This window comes from Elephas maximus, chromosome 9 (assembly GCF_024166365.1).
Source record: "Elephas maximus indicus isolate mEleMax1 chromosome 9, mEleMax1 primary haplotype, whole genome shotgun sequence".
Classification (NCBI taxonomy): Eukaryota; Metazoa; Chordata; class Mammalia; order Proboscidea; family Elephantidae; genus Elephas; species Elephas maximus.
In genome coordinates this window covers 62609310-62630752 of record NC_064827.1, presented here as the reverse complement: position 1 = coordinate 62630752, position 21443 = coordinate 62609310, and the positions used below count along the sequence as shown (strand labels likewise).

Sequence of the window (21443 nt, the reverse complement as noted above, 5' to 3'; positions counted from 1 at the left end):
ACACTCCCACCCCACCAGAATCCTCTGGCCAGAAGCTTATCAGGAGCTCTAAATCCCTTCCACTTTGTCCTTGTATGCCAGAAAAATACTTTCTTTGTGCCACGTCATGAAAAAGATTGAGAAGCACTGAAGTAAGGGGATGAAGGGACTTCAGCCATAAGCTTTTCTGCTAGAGAACCCCATTTACATACCCAAAGCTGAGGGCAGGGGCCTGAAAAGTCAGTGCTTCTCCAAGAGTCTGCCACATCCACCCATCATCACCTGTCCACCCACTCACCAAATATTTATTGCATGCTCACAATGCACCAGGCATCATACTGGATGCCGGAGAGAAAGTGGTGAAGGAGATGCCCTCAGAGGGGCAGATGGATGGTGGACTGGGAGACTAGGGCCCAGGGAGTTAGCAGGTTCCCAAGAGATAGCCAGCATTTAAAGGCTGTGTCCAGATCTGAAATGGGCCCCACCTCCTAAAGCTGCCTAATAGGCAGGGGCCTGTTTCCCTTAGAAATGCTACATACACAACAACATTTGGGAAAAGGACAGTGTGTATAAACGTAGACTGAAAGGGTTTGGGGGAGGTGGACCTGCCCTCCCTGTGGCTAAAGGTCAGCAGATGATGGAAATGGTCTGGTCAGCCACAGCAAAGACTGGGAACAGGGGCCCAGGGAAGGGGGCACGATGGATATGGAGCACCGTGCTGGAGGATGGCTCGTAGAATAGCAGCTCTTGTGCCCGCAAGTCCAGCAACACACCCAGTCGCGCTGGGCAACGCAGCAGCCCCAGGGATTCGTGCTGCCCATTGTGAGAGAAACAGAAATCTTGGCCATAGCGGGAGAAGACCCAGGAGAAGGTGTTGTAGCCCAGACGAGAGTCACTGCCAGAACCCTTGCGGGACAGCTGACCTGTGGCCACGCCCACCTTATAGGCACAACTGTTCTGGACGTTCACTATCCAGGCGTGCAGCCCGGACTGGAAGGAGGTGGTAGCCAGGGCATTGGGCCAGTGGTCAAAGCGCTCCGGGCCATCTGCACAGGCTTTGGACTTCTTGGCACTGAAGGTCAGGGTCCTTCGATCATCTGACAATTTCAAGAAGGGGCTGACAGTCCTTTCATCGATACGTACATCTTCCGTGCCTGCCAGAAAGAATTCTGAGTTGCCCAGGGCCCACCCCCAGCCCTAACCTGGTCCTGCCAGGTAGCAAAGGGCTTCCTTGCCACCCACTGGTTGTGTGATCTTAGACAAGCCATTCATTCTCTCTGAGCTTCAGTTTCCTCATCTGTAAAATCGGGGTCAGAACAGGATTTATCACAGGGTAGTTGTGAGGATTAAATGAGATAATATATGTCAAGTGCCCAGCATATAATAGGTGCTCAATTAATTGTGGCAATGATGATAGTAGCTATTATTAGCCCAAGGCCATCTGTAAACTCTGACAGAAATAAGACCCAGAGAGAAGTGAGTTGCCCAAGGTCACACTGACTTGGTAACAGAGTCAAAATGAAAAGCCAGCATTTTGTTCCTACATCTAGCGTCCAGCACTGATCATACTGCATTCTAGTTGGTCCTATCTGCAGCCTCCAGAAGAGGCCAGACTTGCCCTAGAGGCAGAGCTCCTGGAAGCTAGGAAGCATCAGATAAGCAGTTTCTAACAACTAACTAAATGGACTGCTGGTAAATCAGGCACTGATAACAGATTCTAGAGTAAAGGTTTCCAAGGAGTGGCTGGTGGATTTGCACTGCCGACCTTTTCGGTAGTAGCCCTAGCTCATACTAAATTTTTAAGGATCTTATGAAGGGAGGGGATTAAAATTGAGAAAAAATTCAATCATTAACCTCACCTTTCTGTGAACTGTACAAAGACCATCACTGGAAGTGTGGCTTGGGTTTGGTTTGGTTTTAGGACAGAGTAGAACTGCCCCAGAGGGTTTCCGAGGCTGCAAATCTTTACGGAAGCAGACTGCCACATCTTTCTCCTGCAAAGCCACTGGCGGGTTCAAACCATCAACCTTTTGGTTAGCAGCCAAGTACTTTAACCACTGTGCCACCAGGGCTTCTGAGGTGAATCCAGGCAATCTTAATCCCCAGTCCAGATACTCTCTAGCTGGCCATCAATTTTATCTTCTTAAAGAGCCACTAGACAGCTATCACTACCGCTCTGACTGGGACCACAATAGTAGATCATGGACAGAGTGGGAAAGAAATGCAGAACAAAATTCAAGCTCATAAGACCAGAGTACCCCAAAAACTATGGCCCTCAGACACTCTGCTAACCCAGAACTAAAACCATTCCCAAAGCCCACTTTTCAGACAAAGATTAGGCAGGACTATAAAACAAAAAACAATACACATAAAGAACAAGCTGCTTAGTTCAACCAAATACACAAGACCAAATGGGCAACTCCTATCCAAAAGCAAGATGAGAAGGCAGGAAGGGACAGGAACTGGACAAATGGATACAGGGAACCCGGAGTGGAAAGGGCGAGCATGCTGTCACACTATGGGATTGCAACCAGTGTCACAAAACATATAAATTTTTGAAGGAGAAATTAACTTGAGCTGTAAATTTTCACCTAAAGCACAATAAAATAATAAGACCAGACTTATTGGTCTGCTAGAGACTGGTGGAACCCCTGAGACTATGGCCCTTAGACAGCCTTTAAACTTGGAACTGAAATCACTCCCAGAGATCACATTATAGCCATACAACAGATAGGGCTATAAAATGAACAACAGCACCAGTGAGGAATGTACACCTCAGAACAATCAACTGTACGAGACCTAAAGGGCAGCATTTGCCCAAAAGCAAAATGCAGAAGGAAGGTAGGGGCAGGAAAACTGGGTGAATGGATACGGAGAACCCAGGGAAGAAGGGAGGAGAATGCTGACACACTGAGGGATTTGCAACCAATGTCATGAAATAAACTGTGTATGAATTGTTCAATAGGAAACTAATTTGTTCTGTAAACTTTCCCCTAAACAACAATAAAATGTTCAAAAATAAAGAGCCACTAGAGGTTTCTAAGAAATAATACTTAGCTACCCCACATGTGTCAGGAGGACTTTATAGGAATGGGATTTATCCCAGACCCAACCACAGAACAGACTGGTCTGAAAACAGGAAGGGTCTAGTCCAGATGCTCTAGGACCCACTGACCGCCTGTATCTACATCAGTGATTGTTTAAGCTACCATCCCAAACGCACAGCCCTGATGCAACAAACCCCAGAGAGACAGACAGACAGAAACCCAGTTGCTCCTACTGGTGCTGGGCTCTGACAGCTCCTAACCTGAGAAGGACCCAAGGACTGCCGTTGCCCAGAGTTGGGTCAGTAGTGGACTCCAAGCGCACTTCTCGTTAAAGTTTAACTTCACTGACTCCTGGGGATCCAAAATGCCCTCTGCTTCCTCGGTCCTTATGCACAGAAAGAAACAGAGACACCAATTCAGGTTCTAGAAATGAATCTGGATCAATACAGGGTAAAGGAAGGGGGACAGAAGTAAAAAGCCTCCCCCCTCCAGTATGCCACCTAGATTGCTAGCCAGGCCTTACAGCAACAGTTCTTAAAGGGAGCTTCAGCCAAAAAGGAAAGGTGGACATTCCCCCTGTGCCCCACAGGAGTCTTAATTCCAGCAAGGCAGACTGAGGCGGATTTTGAAAAAGGAGCAAACTTGGCGTAAGAAAGCTCAGAGACAGTCTGCTCCATGGGTGAAGGGACTTGCCAGTGTCTCTCAGGAAGTGAGTGGCATAGCTGAGATAAGGACCTAGGCCTCTTGAGCCCTGTGTGGCAGGCCTTCCACTTGACCATGCTGCCTAGAGAATAATCTCCCTTCCCTCCAAAACTACTGCAGCAGTAATGTTTCCTTTGGTTTGGTCAGCAGGTATAGCCACTCTTCTCTTAAAATGTATATACCTCTACAGGGTTGATACAGGAAAGGACTGGCAGCCATCACCCCAACCATAAATTAGTCAGAGCACTTTGCTCCTAAAAACTACCACCCCTTAGTTCACAGTGGGTTTTGTTGGAAAGGTAATTTGGGAACATCAGGGTCCTGGGAAGGGAGCATTGCCATTTATCAAGTAGCCAGACTCTGGGCCCATTCTTTTCCCTACCAGATCTCACTTAATTTTTACAAAAATCTGGGCGGTAGTAATTACCTCATTTGACAGAACAGAGAGAGATTCAGAGAAGGCACTCAGCTAGAAACGAGAGCTGGGATTCAAGTCCTGCCTCCGTGCAAAAACAGAGCCCAGGCTGGAGCCCAGATACCATGCAAAATAATTTTGCCCTTGACCTGTGTGCTATAAAATCTCAAAGGGGTATAGGACAAAGTGGGGGTTTGCCATGGAGCTTTCCAGACCTCTGAACTAGGTTCTGAGAGAGAACTTTCCCACCACTCTGATCCTGAAGATGGCTTTGAGATCAGACGGCAGATGTGAGAGTACACACCCTCTCTCCCAAATCTCATGGCTGCCCATAAAGGAAGGGGAGCTAAGAGTGTGGGGCACGTCCCCTAACAGATGCACACTCTTTGCAAGACTGTCACTGAGTGTCCTGGCTGGAGGAATGAGGTGAACAGGGCCCTGAAAGTGCTGAGAGCAGACTCCAGAAACAAAGGCTCTTTGTGGTTTGGACAAGAGAGAGTCTGTTGCCCCTTCTCAAAGCACTGAGGCCCGGCTCCAGAGGAGACTAGCTATCAGGTGGGAAGGAAACAAGAGCTGATGTTGGCAGTGTTAAGCCGTCATCCCAGGCAAACCTGAGACCAAACGCAGGCACAAGTATCTATAGAGAGCTAGCTGGCCCGGCTGCCCCATGGTACAGAAAACTCGGGGCCCCAAAGGGGTGCGAGTGAAATGGAACTCAGACACAGCAGGGTCCTGGCTGGGAACAGAGTGCCCAGCCTTTGCAGCAAGACCAGCTATGGGTGTGGAAACAACACCAGCGCCAACACAGGCATTTCTCAGTTGGAAAAGTATGTTCCAACAAGAAGGTGCTTGACAACTTTTGAACATGATACTTTGACACTATATTCCTTCAGTCTAAAGACATAAAGAACTGCAAACAAATCTTGAACTCAATTAGTAGGTCAAGTTTTTGAGGGGGCACAATTGGCATCATCTGAGTATAGACTGTATATAAGAACATCACATTGATGTTAAATTTCCTGATTTAATAATTATAATTATAAATAATTATAATTGTAAGAGAATGCGTTTGTTCTTAGGAGGTACAAGCTGAAGTAGTTAGGGATAAAAGGTCTTACCCTCCTCAAATAGTTCAAGGGAAAAAAAAGATCAAAGGCAAAGAGAGAGAGCATCAAATGTGGCAAAATGTTAACAGCTGGCAATTCTAGGTAAAGTTCATTGTACCATTCTTGCAACTTTTCTATAAATTTGAAATATTTCAAAATAAAAAATTAAAGATCAAAAAATGTTTTTAAAATCAGATTGGCTTGACTTTGAGGATAGAATATACTAGAGGAAGACAAGAAAGATGATAAAGAAGGAGAAAGAGAAGATTGGCAGAAGTGTTAAAAGAGCCTAAGAGTGAAAAAGTAGGAATAAGGCATACAAGCATTTACAGGGGATAGTAAAATAAATCTGGATACATCCATACTGTGGAGTACTTCGCAGACTATCCAAAAAGGGAGGTCAATCTAAATAGACTGACATGGTAATGTGTCCAAGATATTCTGATAAATTTTAGAACCAAACCAAACCAAAAACCAAACCCAGTGCCATCGAGTTGATTCCGACTCATAGCAACCCTATACAACAGGTATAAAATGATCCCATCTGGTTTAAATAAAAAGAGAGGGAGAGAAACAAAAAACCTATATACGCTCCTGCAACTATACTTAGGGAAAAGTTCAAGAGATATACATCTATTAAAACTGATCACCTCTAAAGAACAGTGTTAGGGAGGGGTGACAAAGATTCATTTTTTATTTTTAAGTGGTTTGTATTGGAATTTTTTCTCTCCTGCACATGTATTGCTATTGAAAGTTAAATATAAAAATAAACACACAGGAAGAATGGACTATGCTCCCCAAGTATAGCTCTGAAATCCTAGACAGGAAGTTTGTCAAGGTTAATTACGTCTGACAAATTACATTCTTTTGGCCACTTCCTCAGTCTCTTGGCTCTCAGGACCCAGACAGGATCTAATGAAATTCTTTTATTAATACATAATTAAAATGCAAATTTTGAGTGATAATGCAGACTTAAGTTTTAAGAATCGTTTCAACAGAGAAAGGGGGAGTGAGGTACACAGCAGTAATGGGACAGGCATTACAAAGTATCGGTCCAAGCCCTGGCTCTGGGGCTTAGGGAAATCCCTTCCCCTCTTTGAACCCCAGCATCCTCATCTATAAATGGGGGTGGCAAAATGCTCCAACAGGGTGGCAAGCCTCCAAATAATATATATTTACTTCATTGCCATTCCCCGTGGGCCTGAAGCAGTTCTCCGAGCTGGGGACAGGAACATCCTGTCCGATGAGCCTGGCTCCAGGGAAGCCACTCAGCTGCACACCCTCCCAGCAACAGTGGGGCCTAAACGCAAGTCTGGGTAAAGGCCTAAGCACCATGGTCTCCAAAACTGCCTAAGCAAGTCACAGGGGCCCTACTCACCTCTCAAAAACTTCCTCCTCCTTCTGCTGTGAGAGGGAAAAAAAAACAAAATCAGGCTTGGCACCAGAAACCCTGCAGGTAGAGAAGACTTGAGCATATTTAACTAGTGTGGAGGGCTCCATGTCGACAGACTCCAGAATAAAAAAAAAAAATCCTTCTCCTTTAAGGCCTGGTACAAAGCTTTGTGCCTTGTTCCCTACACATCTCCCCAATAACACACTAAAAAAAAAAACAAAAACCCATTGCTGTTGAGTCGATTCCGACTCATAGCGACCCTATAGGACAGAGTAGAACTGCCCCATAGGGTTTTCAAGACCGTAATCTTTATGGAAGCAGACTGCCACATCTTTCTCCCACGGAGCAGCTAGTGGCTGAAGACCTTTCAGTTAGCAGCTGAGCGCTTAACCACTGTACCACCAGGGCTCTTTTCCAATAACACATACTCAGAATAAATCCCTCTATCCCCTGTGCCCCATGGCATCCTGGGTTCCCCTTACCTACACTTCAGGATAATCATCTATTTAACCAACAGCATCCCCCATGAAAACTATCAGCTCCCAGATAGCTGGGACAATTTCTGAACCTTCTATTGTGACTCTCCCAGTGTTTGGGACAAAATGTGCTCTGTACATGGAAGCAGTATGAGTAAATGAATGCAAAATCTCGGACAGTTACGGAAACTGTCCTAATTGAAACTGTGATGGGACACATCAGTTGTTCTACATTCTCATTCCTCTGGCTGGCAGTTTTATTCAGGCATCACACTGATGCCTCAAAACTGCAGGCATTTGTATATTTATATAAAATAATTTCAAAGGATATGTACCAAAGTAACATAGTGACCTCTGAGTGGTAGGATTAAGGATGAGCTCTACATTCTCATATTCAACCTCTTTTCAGCTTCCCCAAGTACAGTGTTCTCTCTGTGTACTTCTGAACTCTCGCCACTTCCTTTAACCTAGCTAATCTTTTTGTCTTTCAGGCATCAGCTTCTAACACATTTCCTCCAAGAAGCCTTTCCTGACCGCCACCTGGTTTGTTGGGACCTCCTAGCTCCCAGTGATTTCCTTTAGCACGTATCTCTCCATATCCTAATTGTAGTTTATGTTATCTGTCTCCTTCTAAGGCTGTGAATGACTGACAGCTGTATCCTGCAACTCCACTTCATAGCACAGTGCCTAAACATAGTCCACCCAAAACCAAACCCATTGCCGTTGAGTGTATTCTGACTCATCGTGACCCCACAGGGTTTCCAAGGCTGTAAATCTCTACAGAAGCAGATTGCCACATCTTTCTCCCGTGAAGCTGCTGGTGATAAGCAGTCGATTGCTTTAGCCACTGCACCACCAGGGCTCCTTTAGCACATAGTAGGCACTAAATAAATATTTGCTCACTATTAAAAGAATATTGTTATCAGGTACAAAAATGATCCATATAAGTTCATTCTCCTGTCTCTCCCCTGCTCCAAATCCTCATTCCAGTAAACATGCCCAGTGTTTTCAAACTTTTGGAAAGTCTGGCAAACTGGTTGTCCCCCCTACCCATGCAAGACTTACAATCAGCTGGAGGTCATCCAGGTGAGTTAACATGTCCACCAGGCTAGTGCGGATGGTGTCAAGCTTCTGTAGCACCTCGGCCCAGTGCACCCGCTGTGTCAGGATACTCTGGTGGGCCCGCTCCTCTTCACCATGCACCTGTTCCAGCAACCTCTGCTCCTCGCTCTCACACAGACTCCGTATCAGACTCAGCCGCTGAATGACCAGTTCTCGTGCTGCACTGGCCATGCTCTGTCAAGGGATGAGACAAGGAGTCAGTTCCCGGCAAAGCCCCGGTCAGGATTAGGCGGGTTTGGGCTCAGCTGGAAGGAGTATGAGATTGATTAGCAAGGTCTGCCATGGGCATGCTAAGGGAAGTGACAGCGCTTAAGCCATTTTCTCTGCAACCCAGCCCTAGGACTTCACAAATATGATTAAGGGTAAAGAAATTTAAGATCCAGACTTGCAGGCCATAACTCATGGAGCCAGGATCACAGAATGAAAGAGCTAGACAGGGTTTAGAGATCATTTAGAATTGCCTGATTATTTCACAATTGGGAATACTGAGGCTGAGACCAAGGTCACAGAACCACACAATTGTAGGCAGAAGAGCCTAAAAAAGTCATCCACATCAACAGTGTCTGTACCACATGGTGGTCCAGTTGATATTTTGACCATGTCTGAGGACGAAAACTCATTACTTCCTAAAATTATCCATTCCAGTTGGTTCTGTGGTAGAATTCTTATCTGCCACACAGGAGGCCTGAAATTAATTTTCAATCAATGAAGTTAATGAGTACTTTCTTCTAGCCCCTAGCACAGTGCCTACCACACAGTTAGTACTCAAATATTTATTGTAATAACTGTATGGGAAAATTTTCCATGACTTAGTCTAAAATCTCTTGGTAGTGTTCACATGGTAAGCCACTGTCAAGGCTGGAAACAGAACCCAGTTCTCTCTTTTTTTAATTGTGCTTGAAGTGAAAGTTTACAACTCAAGTCCATTTCTCATACAAAAACTTACACACACATTGTTATGTGACCCTAGTTGCTCTCCATATAATGTGACAGCACACTCCTTTTCTCTATCCTGTATTTCCCATGTCCATTCAACCAGCTCCTGTCACCCTCTGCCTTCTCATCTCACCTCCAGACAGGAACTGCCCACATAGTCTCATGTGTCTACTTCAGCTAAGAAGCACGCTCCTCACCGGTATCATTTTATGTCTTATAGTTTGGTCTAATCTTTGTCTGAAGAGTTGGCTTCAAGAATGGTTTTAGTTTTGAGCTAACACAGAGTCTGGGGAGCATGATCTCGGGGTCCCTCCAGTCTCAGTCAGACCATTAAGTCTGGTATTTTTACAAGAATTTGAGGTCTGCATCCCATTTTTCTCCTGCTCCATCAGGGATTCTCTGTTGCGTTCCCTGTCAGGGCAGTCATCAGTGGTAGCCGGGCACCATCTAATTCTTCCGGTCTCAGGCTGATGGAATCTCTGGTTTATGTGGCCCCTTCTTTCTCTTGGGCTCATATTTTCCTCGTGGCTTTGGTGTTCTTCATTCTCCTTTGCTCCAGGTGGGTTGAGACCAATTGATGCATCTTAGATGACTGCTTACTAGCTTTTAAGACCCCAGACACCACTAGCCAAAGTGAGAACCCAGTTCTCTTGACTCTCAGTCCAGTGCTCTTTACCTACACCAGGTGCCAGCTGGTAACCAATATTCCGCAAAGGCATCTGCCGCATGAAGCATCTGCACTTTTGCCAGACAAATGAGAGTTAACTGCCACCTTCACGCCAGAGAGTAGAACTGCCACCTTCAAAGCCAGCAGTGTTACCTGTGCCCTGCCCCTAAAGAAAATGGGACAATCATCCTTGTTTTACAGAAAAAACCGAGACCACACAATTTGCCTGGTAGAAAGGAAAGAGTGGCTAAGTGAGTGGCAAGTGAATCCAGGAGTGTAAACTAAATAGAAATCACAAAATAAAAAAACAGCTATACATCCACATATATCAGCAATCACAATATTGATAAATAGATTAAACTGTCTAGTTAAAAGGCAGGTATTGCCAGATCAGATTAAAAAAAGGGAGGGGGAAGGAAAAAACAAAACCCAGTTATAAGACATACCAAAAACCTAAGAAAGAAGCCCTGGTGGCGCAATGGTTAAGTGCTCAGCTGCTAAGCAAAAGGTAGGCAGTTCGAACCTACCCAGCAGCTATGCAGGAGAAATACCTGCCGATCTGCTCCCATAAAGATTACAACCTAGACAACCCTATGGGGCAGTTCTACTGTGTCACGTGGCGTTGCTATGAGTAAAAAAATCAACTCGATGGCACCTAATAACAACAGCAAAACATAAGAACATAGAAAAAGTTGGAAATAAAAGAAAAAATATACAAGGAATGAACAATCTGAAAAGGAAATTGAGAAAAGAATTCCATTTACAATAGCATCTAAAAGAATAATAAAAAAAAAAACCTAGGAATAAATTTAACCAGGGAGGTAAAAGGCTTGGACACTGAAAACTATAATACACTGTTAAAAGAAATTACCAAAAAACCCAAACCCATTGCCATCGAGTTGATTCCGACTCATAGCGACCCTATAGGACAGAGTAAAACTGCCCCATAAGGTTTCCAAGGAGCACCTGGCAGATTCAAACTGCCGACCTTTTGGTTAACAGCCAAACTCTTAACCACTATGCCAAAAAAATTAAAGGGTACCTAAATAAATAGAAAGACATTCTGTGTTCATTAACTGGAAGACTTAATATCATTAAGATGTCAATATTACACAAAGCAATCCATAGATTCAATGTATAAAGGGTCATTATAAAATTATAAAAATAATGATTTACTAAGAATATATAACAAATGTAAATTGTATACATTAATAACATACTGTCAAAATATAAAAATAATAATTGACAGAATTCTGGGGAAAAATAAGACAAATCTATTCATAGTTATAATATGAAAATTTAAATGGCCTTGCCAGTAATCAATAAATCTAGCAGATAAAAATTCGTAAGGATAGAAAAGATCTGAACCAGTTAATAAATTAATTAATAGACTTATTTAGGATGCTAGTGGTTAAAGCGCTCAGCTGCTAACCAAAAGGTTGGCAGTTCCAACTCACCAGCCACGCCACAGGAGAAAGATGTAGCACTCTGTTTACATAAAGATTACAGCCTTGGAAACCCAATGGGACAGTTCTACACTGTCCTATAGGGTCACTATGAGTTGGAATCGACTTGACGGCAGTGGGTTTGGCTTTTGGTTTAGTACCCCCTTATCTATGGTTTCACTTTCCACAGTTTCAGTTATCCTCAGTCAACCACAGTCCAAAAATATTAAACGGAAAATTCCAGAAATAAACACTTCATACACTACTCACCGTTCTGAGTAGTGTAAAGAAATCTCGCCCCATCCCGCTCCGTCCTGACTGTGAATCACCCCTTTGTCCAGGGTAGCCACGCTGTATACAGTTATCAGATACACTGTCACAGTATCCCAGTGCTTCTGTTCAACTAACCCTTATATTACCTAGTAATGGCCCCAAAGCACAAGGGCAGTGATGCTGGCAATTCAAATATGACAAAAAGAAGCTGTGAAGTGCTTCCTTTAAATGACTAATTCTTTTTGGTATGATGACTCTGTGTATTCCTTGCATCTTCTTTTGATGCTTCCTGCATCATTCAATATTTTCCCCCATGGAATCCTTCACTATTGCAACTCGAGGCTTGAATTTTTTCTTCAGTTCTTTCAGCTTGAGAAACGCTGAGTGTGTTCTTCCCTTTTGGTTTTCCATCTCCAGCTCTTTGCACATGTCATTATAATACTTTACTTTGTCTTCTCGAGAGGCCCTTTGAAATCTTCTGTTCAGTTCTTTGACTTCATCAATTCTTCCTTTTGCTGTAGCTGCTTGACACTCAAGAGCAAGTTTCAGAGTCTCCTCTGACATCCACCTTGGTCTTTTCTTTCTTTCCTGTCTTTTCAGTGACCTCTTGCTTTCTTCATGGATGATGTCCTTGATGTCATTCCACAACTCGTCTGGTCTGCGGTCACTAGTGTTCAATGCATCAAATCTATTCTTGAGATGGTCTCTAAATTCAGGTGGGATATGCTCAAGGTCATATTTTGGCTCTCGTGGACTTGGTCTGATTTTCTTCAGTTTCAGCTTGAACTTGCATATGAGCAATTGACGGTCTGTTCCACAGTCAGCCCCTGGCCTTGTTCTGACTGATGATATTGAGCTTTTCCATCGTCTCTTTCCACAGATGTAGTCAATTTGATTTCTGCATGTTCCATCTGGTGAGGTCCATGTGTGCAGTCGCTGTTTATGTTGGTGAAAGAAGGTATTTGCAATGAAGTTGTTGGTCTTAAAAAATTCTATCATTCAATCACCAGCATTGTTTCTATCACCAAGGCCATATTTTCCAACTACTGATCCTTCTTCTTTGTTTCCAACTTTTGCATTCCAATTGCCACTAATTATCAATGCATCTTGATTGCACGTTCGATCAAGTTCAGACTGCAGCAGCTGATAAAAATCTTCTATTTCTTCATCTTTGGCCCTAGTGGTTGGTGCGTAAATTTGAATAACAGTCATATTAACTGGTCTTCCTTGTAGGCGTATGGATATTATCCTATCACTGACAGCGCCGTACTTCAGGATAGATCTTGAAATGTTCTTTTTGACGATGAATGCAACACCATTCCTCTTCGAGTTGTCATTCCCAGCATAGTAGACTATATGATTGTCTGATTCAGAATGGCCAATACCAGTCCATTTCAGCTCACTAATGCCTAGGATATCGATGTTTATGCATTCCATTTCATTTTTGATGATTTCCAATTTTCCTAGATTCATACTTCGTACATTCCAGGTTCCGATTATTAATGGATGTTTGCAGCTGTTTCTTCTCATTTTGAGTCATGCTACATCAGCAAATGAAGGTCCCAAAAGCTTTACTCCATCCACGTCATTAAGGTCGACTCTACTTTGAGGAGGCAGCTCTTCCCCAGTCATCTTTTGAGTGCCTTCCATCCCGGGGGGCTCATCTTCCAGCACTATATCAGACAGTGTTCTGCTGCTATTCATAAGGTTTTCACTGGCTAATGCTTTTCAGAAGTAGACCTTCTTCCTAGTCTGTCTTAGTCTGGAAGCTCAGCTGAAACCTGTCCTCCATGGGTGACCCTGCTGGTATCTGAATACCAGTGGCATAGCTTCCAGCATCACAGTAACACACAAGCCCCCACAGTACGACAAACACCACAGACACGTGGGGGGTTCAAGCAGATACAAGAGACCAAATGGGTGGTTCCTGTCTGGAGGCAGAATGAGAAGGCAGGAAGGGACAGGAACTGGTTGAATGGACACAAGAAAGCCGGGGTGGAAACGGGGAGTGTGCTGTCACATTGTGGGAATTGCAACTACTGTCACATAACAATATGTATATAAATTTTTGTATAAGAAACTGACTTGAGCTGTAAAGTTTCACCTAAAGCACAATTAAAAAAAAAAAAATCAGTATATCCAAAGAAATCAGCAGGAAAAAAAAATGATAAAGAGGAAACAGTAATGAAGTAAAAAACAAAGATATAAAATAGAGAAGCAAAAAAAAAAAAACCTAAAAGTTGGTGTTACTTTGAAAAAACTAATAGTCAAACCTGTGACAACTTTACTAAGCAAAGACAGGAGTGAAAGGTGGACATCCACATACAACAAAGATTTTAAAATCATAAAACTAAGAACAACTTCATGGCATTAAATTTAAAAACAGATGAAATAGATAATTTTCCCAAGAAAAACTGACCAAAACCAATTCAAGAGAAAAGAAGGAACAGGAATAATCCTATAAGCATGGTGGGAAATGAATTACTGGTTACAAATCTACCAACGAAAACACCAAGCCCAGATAGTTTTGCAGGGAGTGTCACCAAACATCCATGGCACAGACACTTTCAATCCAATACAAACTGTTTCAGTAAAAATAGAGAGAGTTCTGTTTCCCAACTCATTTAATGAGGCTTATATAACCTTGATACCAAAATCTGACAAGGACTATGCAAAAGACAAAATTCATAGGCTAACCTCACCTCTGAGTATAGATGCAAAAATCCTAAAGAATCCTAAACTAAGATTGTGGTTGTTCTTGTGTGCCACTGAGTCGATTCCAACTCATAGCAACTCTATGTGACAGAGTAGAACCGAACCACAGGGTTTCCTAGGCTGTAATCTTTAGGAAACAGATCGCCAAGTTTTTTTCTTCCTTGGAGCCACTGGTGGGTTCAAACTGCCAACCTTTAGGCTAGAAGCCTAACATTTAACCACTCTGCCACCAGGGCTATGTTTGAGTCCATTGTTGCAGCCACTGTGTCAGTCCATCTCATTGAGGGTCTTCTTTTTCACTTGCCCTCTACTTTACCAGGAAACCCTGGTGGCTTAGTGTTTAGGAACTATGGCTACTAACCAAAAGGTTGGCAGTTCGAATCCACCAAGCACTCTTTGGAAACTCTATGGAGGAGTTCAACTCTGTCCTATAGGGTCACTGTGAGTCAGATTCAACTTTACAGCAACAGGTATGATTTGTTTTGTCTACTTTACCAAGCATGATGTCCTTCTCCAGGGACTGGTCCCTCCTGATGACATGTCCAAAGTACACGAGACGAAGTCTCGCCATCCTCATTTCTAAGGAGCATTCTGGCTGTACCTCTTCCAAAACAGATGTGTTCATTCTTCTGACATAACACATATTTTATGTGCTATTGTCCCTTTCCCCTGACTGGAATGTAAACTTCATGAAAACAGGAGTTTTCATATGTTTTGCTGACTGTGGAATCTCCAGCACAAACAATAGTGCCTGCCATGTGGAGGTGCTCAATGAGGATTTGCTGAATAAATGAATGGTGAAATGTTGGAAGTACTCCCCCCCTTAAAGTTAGGGATCTGCTACACTAACTTCTATTCAACATTCTACTGAGGTCCTAGCTAGTGCAGTGAGTCAAGAAAATGTAAAGGATGGAAATGAGAGAGAGAGAGAAAGAGAGTGTGAGAATGAGAGGTCATCACGCAAAGAGAAACAGAAATGCATACAGAACAGTTGCCTGGACTCCTAGCAGTTTTCTGGTTCCTTGTTTTAGACTTCTTTAGGTTCTGAATGACCCCTGTATCCTCCCAGTAAATTTCCTGTATTGCTTATGCTAGTTCAACTGGGTTCTGTTCCATGTGATCAAGAGCCTTGACTATGACAGTCCCAAGCCTGCCCCATGTCCCATAAGAAGTAGGAAGGGAATGTATAGAAATTCAGGGCCCCTGCCCTTGAAGGGTATTTGCATATTGCATGGCTGAGAGTGAAGACACAGCAGTGGCAATGAGACAACTGAAGAAAGGATCAGCAGTGGGATGTATCAGAAGGTGCACTGGCCTGGGAGGTGGAAGACCCACGTCATAAAACTAACTCTACCAGGGAAGCTGTAGGACCTTGGACAGGTCAATTAACCTCTATGAGACCCATTTCCTCATCTGTAAACAGGAATGTCATAGCTACCTACTGCACAAAATTGTCATAGGAAATAATATAAAAGTCTCTAGGTTATTTTATAATTCTGGGGCTGTGCACAAAATAATTAGGTAGTAGAGGAATGCTACCCTTCCTGATCCTCTATCCCAAGATACCCAAGAAAATAGCCTTCTAGCAGTCTTTATACCCAGTGTGTGACTGGAAAAAGCTCACTCTGCTCAGATGGTGAAAACAAGGCTCAGGGAGATGGTAAACCATCCCTCCTGGACATCCGGCTCCACTAGTAGCACAATGAGTCTGTGTAAATGGGAAGGAATCCTAGACTGGTACAAGCCACTAAGGCTGGGGTCTTCTCCTGGGAGGGGGCCAAGAACAGAGGGGCAAAGGGAAGAATTACCACTGCTCTCTGGTTCTTTTCTGTCAGGACCTCAGCCACATACTTGGTGATGCAGGCACTCTGTAACTGCAGCCTTTCACACTGGTCCACAATCTTGTTCTGCAACACAAACCACACCCATGTTGATCCATGTATATAATCCATCATCATTCTATTCCATTAATTTTTTTCCTTCTACCCCACCTCAGGCACCCACTCCTAGACCTCCTCATTATTGATAATTATACCAAAACCAAAAGAAAACCCATTACCTTCGAGTCAATTCCAACTCATAGCAACCCTGTAAGACAGAGCAGAACTGCCTCATAGGGTTTCCAAGGTGCAGCTGGTGGATTCGAACTTCTGACCTTTTGGTTAGCAGCCAAATTCTTAGCCACTGTGCCACCAGGGCTCCTCGAAAAACTACAAAAAAACCCCAAAGCCAAATCCATTGCCATCAAGTAGATTCCAACTTATAGCAATCCTATAGGACAGAGTAGAACTGCCTCATAGAGTTTCCAAGGCTGTAATCTTTAAGGGAGCAGACTGCCACATCTTTCTCCTGTGGAGTGGTTGGTGGGTTTGAACCACCAACCTTTTGGTTAGCAGCAGCAAAGCGTTTAACCACGGTACCAGCAGGGCTCCTTTAATAACTATACCCAAAAACCAAACCCGTTGCCGTCGAGTCAATTCCAACTCATAGCAACCCTATAGGACAGAGCAGAACTGCCCCATAGGGTTTCCAAGGAGCAGCTAGTGGATTCCTACCGCTGACCTTTTGGTTAGCAGCCAAGGTCTTAACCACTGTGCCACCAGAGCTCCCTTGATAACTATACCACATCCACCTCCACCTCCAAAATCTTCATTTCGAGGGTCCTATACCCTGTCTACCATATTCTGTCCTTCTAGATCCATAAGTCTAGAGTCCTCACTCTAGACTTATGGATCTAGAAGGACAGAATTCTTCAGCTCAGTTGAGGCTGTGCCGTTTCACTGGCCACTTTTCACCATGCCCCTTTGTGACCTTGCCTTCCTCTTTATTTTGAAATTCCTTGGCCCATCATTATAATCACTTTCGTGCATACACTGTCAACCCGTTTGGCCTCTCTCCCTCCTTCCTAGCCAACTCCCTGACTCTCCACACCTGCACCTGAGCATGGCTTCTCAAAAACTGTTTTTCCCCAAGTTATCACTATTCATTAAACAGCACCATCAATTACTGACCTCATACCTAGGCCAAAAATCCAGGAATTTCCCTCCAACCCCACATCTAATCAGTCAAAGAGTCCTATCTCTCTCCTTTGGCTATGTCTCATCACCTCAACTCCTTTTATTCAACTCAGATTTCCATCATCTCTACAGGAACCACTGTAAGAATCTCCTAAGTGGGCTTCCATTTCTGACCTCCACAGTCAGGCAGAGCCATCTTTTGCAAGGAAATCAGATAAAGTCACACCCTCGCTCAAAACAGGAGTTCTGGTAGTGCAGTGCTTAAGCGCTTGTCTGCTGACCTACAGGTCAGCAGTTGGAGTCCACCAGCTGCTCCACAGGGGAAAGATGTGGCAGTCTGCTTCCATAAAGATTTACAGCCTTAGAAGTTCTACGCGGTCCTATAGGGTTGCTATGAGAGTAATGAGTTTGGTTTTGGTTGCTCAAAACTTGTTTTCCAACACACACACACGTGCCCACAAGCGTGCGCACACACGCGTGCATGGTAAGATCAAGTTTCTTAGTTTAGTCAACAAGGCCCTACCTGATGTGACTGGGCTTATCTCTCCAGTGTCACCTGCTACGATTCCCCACACAGGCCTTCTGTTCCTTAAAAACACCAAACTCCTTTGCACTTGTCGCTCCTTCTGCCTCTAACAGTCTTCCCCCATATTTTTGCATGACTCACACTCCCTCCCCACTTCACTCAGGTCTCCGCTTAAATGTTAACTCTTCCAAGAGACCTTCCCTGACCACTCCCTGTTCCCTTACTTTGCTTTATTTTTTCCCTTGTACCCAGACTCTGACTGCATATTACGTATTTGTTTACTTTTTTGTTTTGTGCTATCTATCCCCACCACTGCTGGAACATAAGCACCATAACTTAGGCCTGTTCTCTGCTGTCTCCCATTATCTAGAAGAGCTTCTCACATAGAAGGCCCTGAATAAACGTTTGTTGAATGAACCTCCACTGCCTTGGCCGCAAAAGATTCAACCATTCAGTTCCCAAAGCTCTGAGCATCACCCCTGGAAGCAAGGAAAGAGTTTTAGAAACGGGGAAGCTGAGGCCCACAGAGAAGTGATTTGCCCAAGGAGACATGGCCAAGCCTCTGCTCTTCCACTCCATTTCTCCAGGTTAAAACTGGAGCCCTTCCAAGAAGCCCCTCCCCTATTTCCCACCCAGACTCCTCCCCTAGGAGCTTTGCCCCAGTTCCACCTGCCAAAGGCAACTCAGGTACCTCTTCCAGGAAAGCCTCGAAAGCCCTTTTCCCCAAAAGTAGGAAATTAGGCTTACATTTCACACAAATCTAAATAAAAAGGTATAAAATTTAATTAACTCAGAGGAAGCTGCAATGAAACTCATCATGAGACTGAGGGAACTGAGTGATTTTGAAAAGCTATGTGGTCGGAATCCAGATTAGAGAGAGAAGGGTTGAACTGGTGCTGTTTTTGTCCAGTTCAGTCACAATTTGGCTCTGGGGCGAAATTTCTTTGCTGGCTAAAAGGATAGGGAAAGGAGTTCCAAAATACTTACTTCCTCAAAATTGGAAGGGAAGAGGGCAAGACACATCTCCCTCCAGGCCTAAGACAGGTAAGTCTGCTCAGGGTCTCAGGAGGGCACAGTGGAGGCACCCCAGGGCAGAGTATATTCCTAAACAACCACCCTGCCCCAGCCTTCATCCCTTCAGCCACTCAGATCCAACTCTGGTGGGAACTTTTTTTTTTTGAACGATTTTCCGGAAATTCTTACTTGAATTAGTATCACCTCCTGCCTTCATCTACTTCCTCTTGCTTAGTCAATGACCCCCCAGGTCCAGCCCTTAAACTTTAGGAACCTTGGGGGAAGTGAAGTAACTGCACTATGCCAGGCCTCAGTTTCCTCATCTGTAAAATGTGGGTAGGGCCTCCACTTCAAAGGCTTGGTCTGGATAGAATGAGAGGACTGATATTTAAGTCGTTTGGAATTTGCAAAGTTTTTATCCATTACACAAGTTTATTACAACACACTGTATAAGTTTATTATCAGCACAATTGTTGATAGAGGTGGTGACAGGATCAACAGGGAGCTTCCTAGCCTCAGCACCCTGTAAGGCGTTTGTTACAGGCAGTCCGATTGGGTAAAGCCCCTCAGGCCTCACAACAGGGCTGGACTCAGGGTGGTGTTAGGAGAATCAAGCCGTTTCATCAAATTACAAAGAAATCCCCCGGGGACCACAGTTTAGGGTGAATGGAGGAAGCTCCAGGGTGAATTCGACTCCCAACCTCAGCAGCTCAAAAGAGGGGTGGTGATTGGGAGGTCATCAGCCTGGAGGCAAACTGGAAGTGGAGGTGGGGAGAAACCCTAGGTGAAGGGCTCAGGCAGGAACCTCCTGATATCCTCCCTGCCCTCTCGGTTTATCCGGGTGAAACCAGCTTGTACTCAAGGCCAGTCCGGTAGGGGAAAAGAAATCACCTCACCAGGAAGCCAGAAGAGTGGAGGGAGGGGCTTTGAGCCGAGGGACTAAGGGGTGAGGAGTTGCCCCGGTTTTATGAGAAGTCAGCTTCTGCAGAGGCTGGAGTTGGGGCATACCTGGCCCCGGGGAGCTGGAGCAAGGGAGCCCTCTATTAACCAAGGCCAGCCGCAGCTCTCCTTTCCCTCAACAGTCCAGTGGAGTAGGAGGGGCGCATGAATTTACCAAAATAACTTTTAGTTGAGCTTGCCATGTGACAGGCACGATGACTAAACAGCATTTTACCCATAATCTTATTGTATCTCACAACAACTCTAATAAATGTGAGTTATTATTGCCCCCAAAGTACAGATGAAGAAACCGAGGCTCAGATCCGAACTCAGGGATGGGATTCGAACTTAAGCCACACCCTTAACCGCCTTGTTCTACAGCCAATGTCACGGAGGTGCCTGGGCTTCTCGACCTGCAGTCGGGTCCACCGGACCCCAGGCTCCCCCTTCGGCCGATCCGGCCCGGCGCACCGCCCTGGCGCGTCCCCCCAGGGCTCCCTTCCTTTGGCGCCCCCCGCCTTCCGGTGCCCAGGCGAGCTCACCCGCATGTCCTCGGCGCGCTCCTCCGCCCGGCGGATGCGGTGCCCCCAGCAGCGGCCGCCCAGCTCCGCGCAGGCGGCGCACACGAGCCGCCGCTCGGAGCGGCAGAACCACCTCAGAGGCTGGCCGTGTTCGGGGCAGAGTGGACTCGACTGGGGCCCCGGCTGAGACCCAGGCCCGGACCCCAGCCCCGGCCCCGCGCCCTCAGAGGACATGGCCGAGTGCCGGTCGCAGCGCGCTCCACCTGTCGCAGGTGGCTGCTGGGCGGGGCCTCCTGGCTCCTCCCCTATTCCCGCCCAGCGCGCCCGCGCGCCGCGGCGCTTCACTTGCTCCCGCCTAGCTCTGTTGCCTTGGTGGGCGAGGACCCGGCAGTGCCAACCGTACATCCGCCGGAATCCGCCGGTCTCAGCTCTTAGACCTCAGGCGGTGTTTTTGATACTTTGCTTAATTAAATCGCATTGTACGCGTGTTTGTTTTTTACACAAACGCAGGCCACCAGTATTAATGGTGGCCATAGGAAACTTCACGAGTCCCTAGGTGGTGCAAAGGGTTAACGAGCTTAGCTGCTAATGGGAAGGTTGACCTTCTAAGTACACCCAGAGGCGCCCCTAAGAAAGGCCTGGCGACTTGGTTTCTGAAAAAGCAGCCATTGGAAAACCTATGGAGCACAGTTCTACTCTGACATACATGAGGGCGCCATGAATCAGTCAATGGCAACTGGTTTTTATAGGAAACTTTATTGAACACTTACTAAGCGTCAAGCTTTTGCTAAATGCTTTATAAGCATTGTATCATTTAACCCTCGCAACAATCGTTTTTGAGAGGCAGCTTTAGAGGAGTAGCCAAAATGCTACTTAGCTGCTCACTAACTGAGTACTCTCCAGGACCTCAGCTGTAAAATGGGGATAATGAAAGTACCTACCTCATAGATTTGTGCTGAGTATTACATGAAGTAAAACAGTATCTGGCACCTAGAAAGCTGTTATAATCCCTAAGCACCTGCTGACAGTATGAGGAAAGCACTGTTATGATCCCCACTTATAAGAAATTTAAGTAACTTGCCCAGGGTCACAGTTACTAAGTGGTAGCAATGAGACTGGAACCCAGACAGTCTGATTTATGGTTAGTATG

At 45.1% G+C, this 21443-nt stretch overlaps 1 protein-coding gene across 1 annotated transcript; it reads right to left on the bottom strand.

Moving 5' to 3' along the window:
• Positions 1 to 606: 606 nt before the first annotated feature.
• BSPRY (B-box and SPRY domain containing) lies at positions 607 to 20557 on the bottom strand. Its single transcript, XM_049895101.1, has 6 exons — positions 20315 to 20557; positions 16085 to 16183; positions 8184 to 8414; positions 6628 to 6653; positions 3287 to 3411; positions 607 to 1133 (listed from the first exon to the last, which is right to left on the bottom strand). The coding sequence occupies exons 1-6, from the start codon at positions 20525 to 20527 to the stop codon at positions 607 to 609; spliced, it is 1221 nt and encodes a 406-aa protein (XP_049751058.1). The 5' UTR covers positions 20528 to 20557.
• Positions 20558 to 21443: the final 886 nt, after the last annotated feature.

Excerpts from the sequence above, each read along its gene's own strand:
- BSPRY (XM_049895101.1), bottom strand. The coding sequence starts at position 20,527 with ATGTCCTCTGAGGGCGCGGGGCCGGGGCTGGGGTCCGGGCCTGGGTCT. Across the intron at positions 8,415-16,084 it reads AAAAGAACCAGAGAGCAGTG|AGCATGGCCAGTGCAGCACG; the intron begins GTAATTCTTCCC and ends ATCCCTTGACAG. Across the intron at positions 6,654-8,183 it reads TGGATGACCTCCAGCTGATT|CAGAAGGAGGAGGAAGTTTT; the intron begins GTAAGTCTTGCA and ends TCCCTCTCACAG.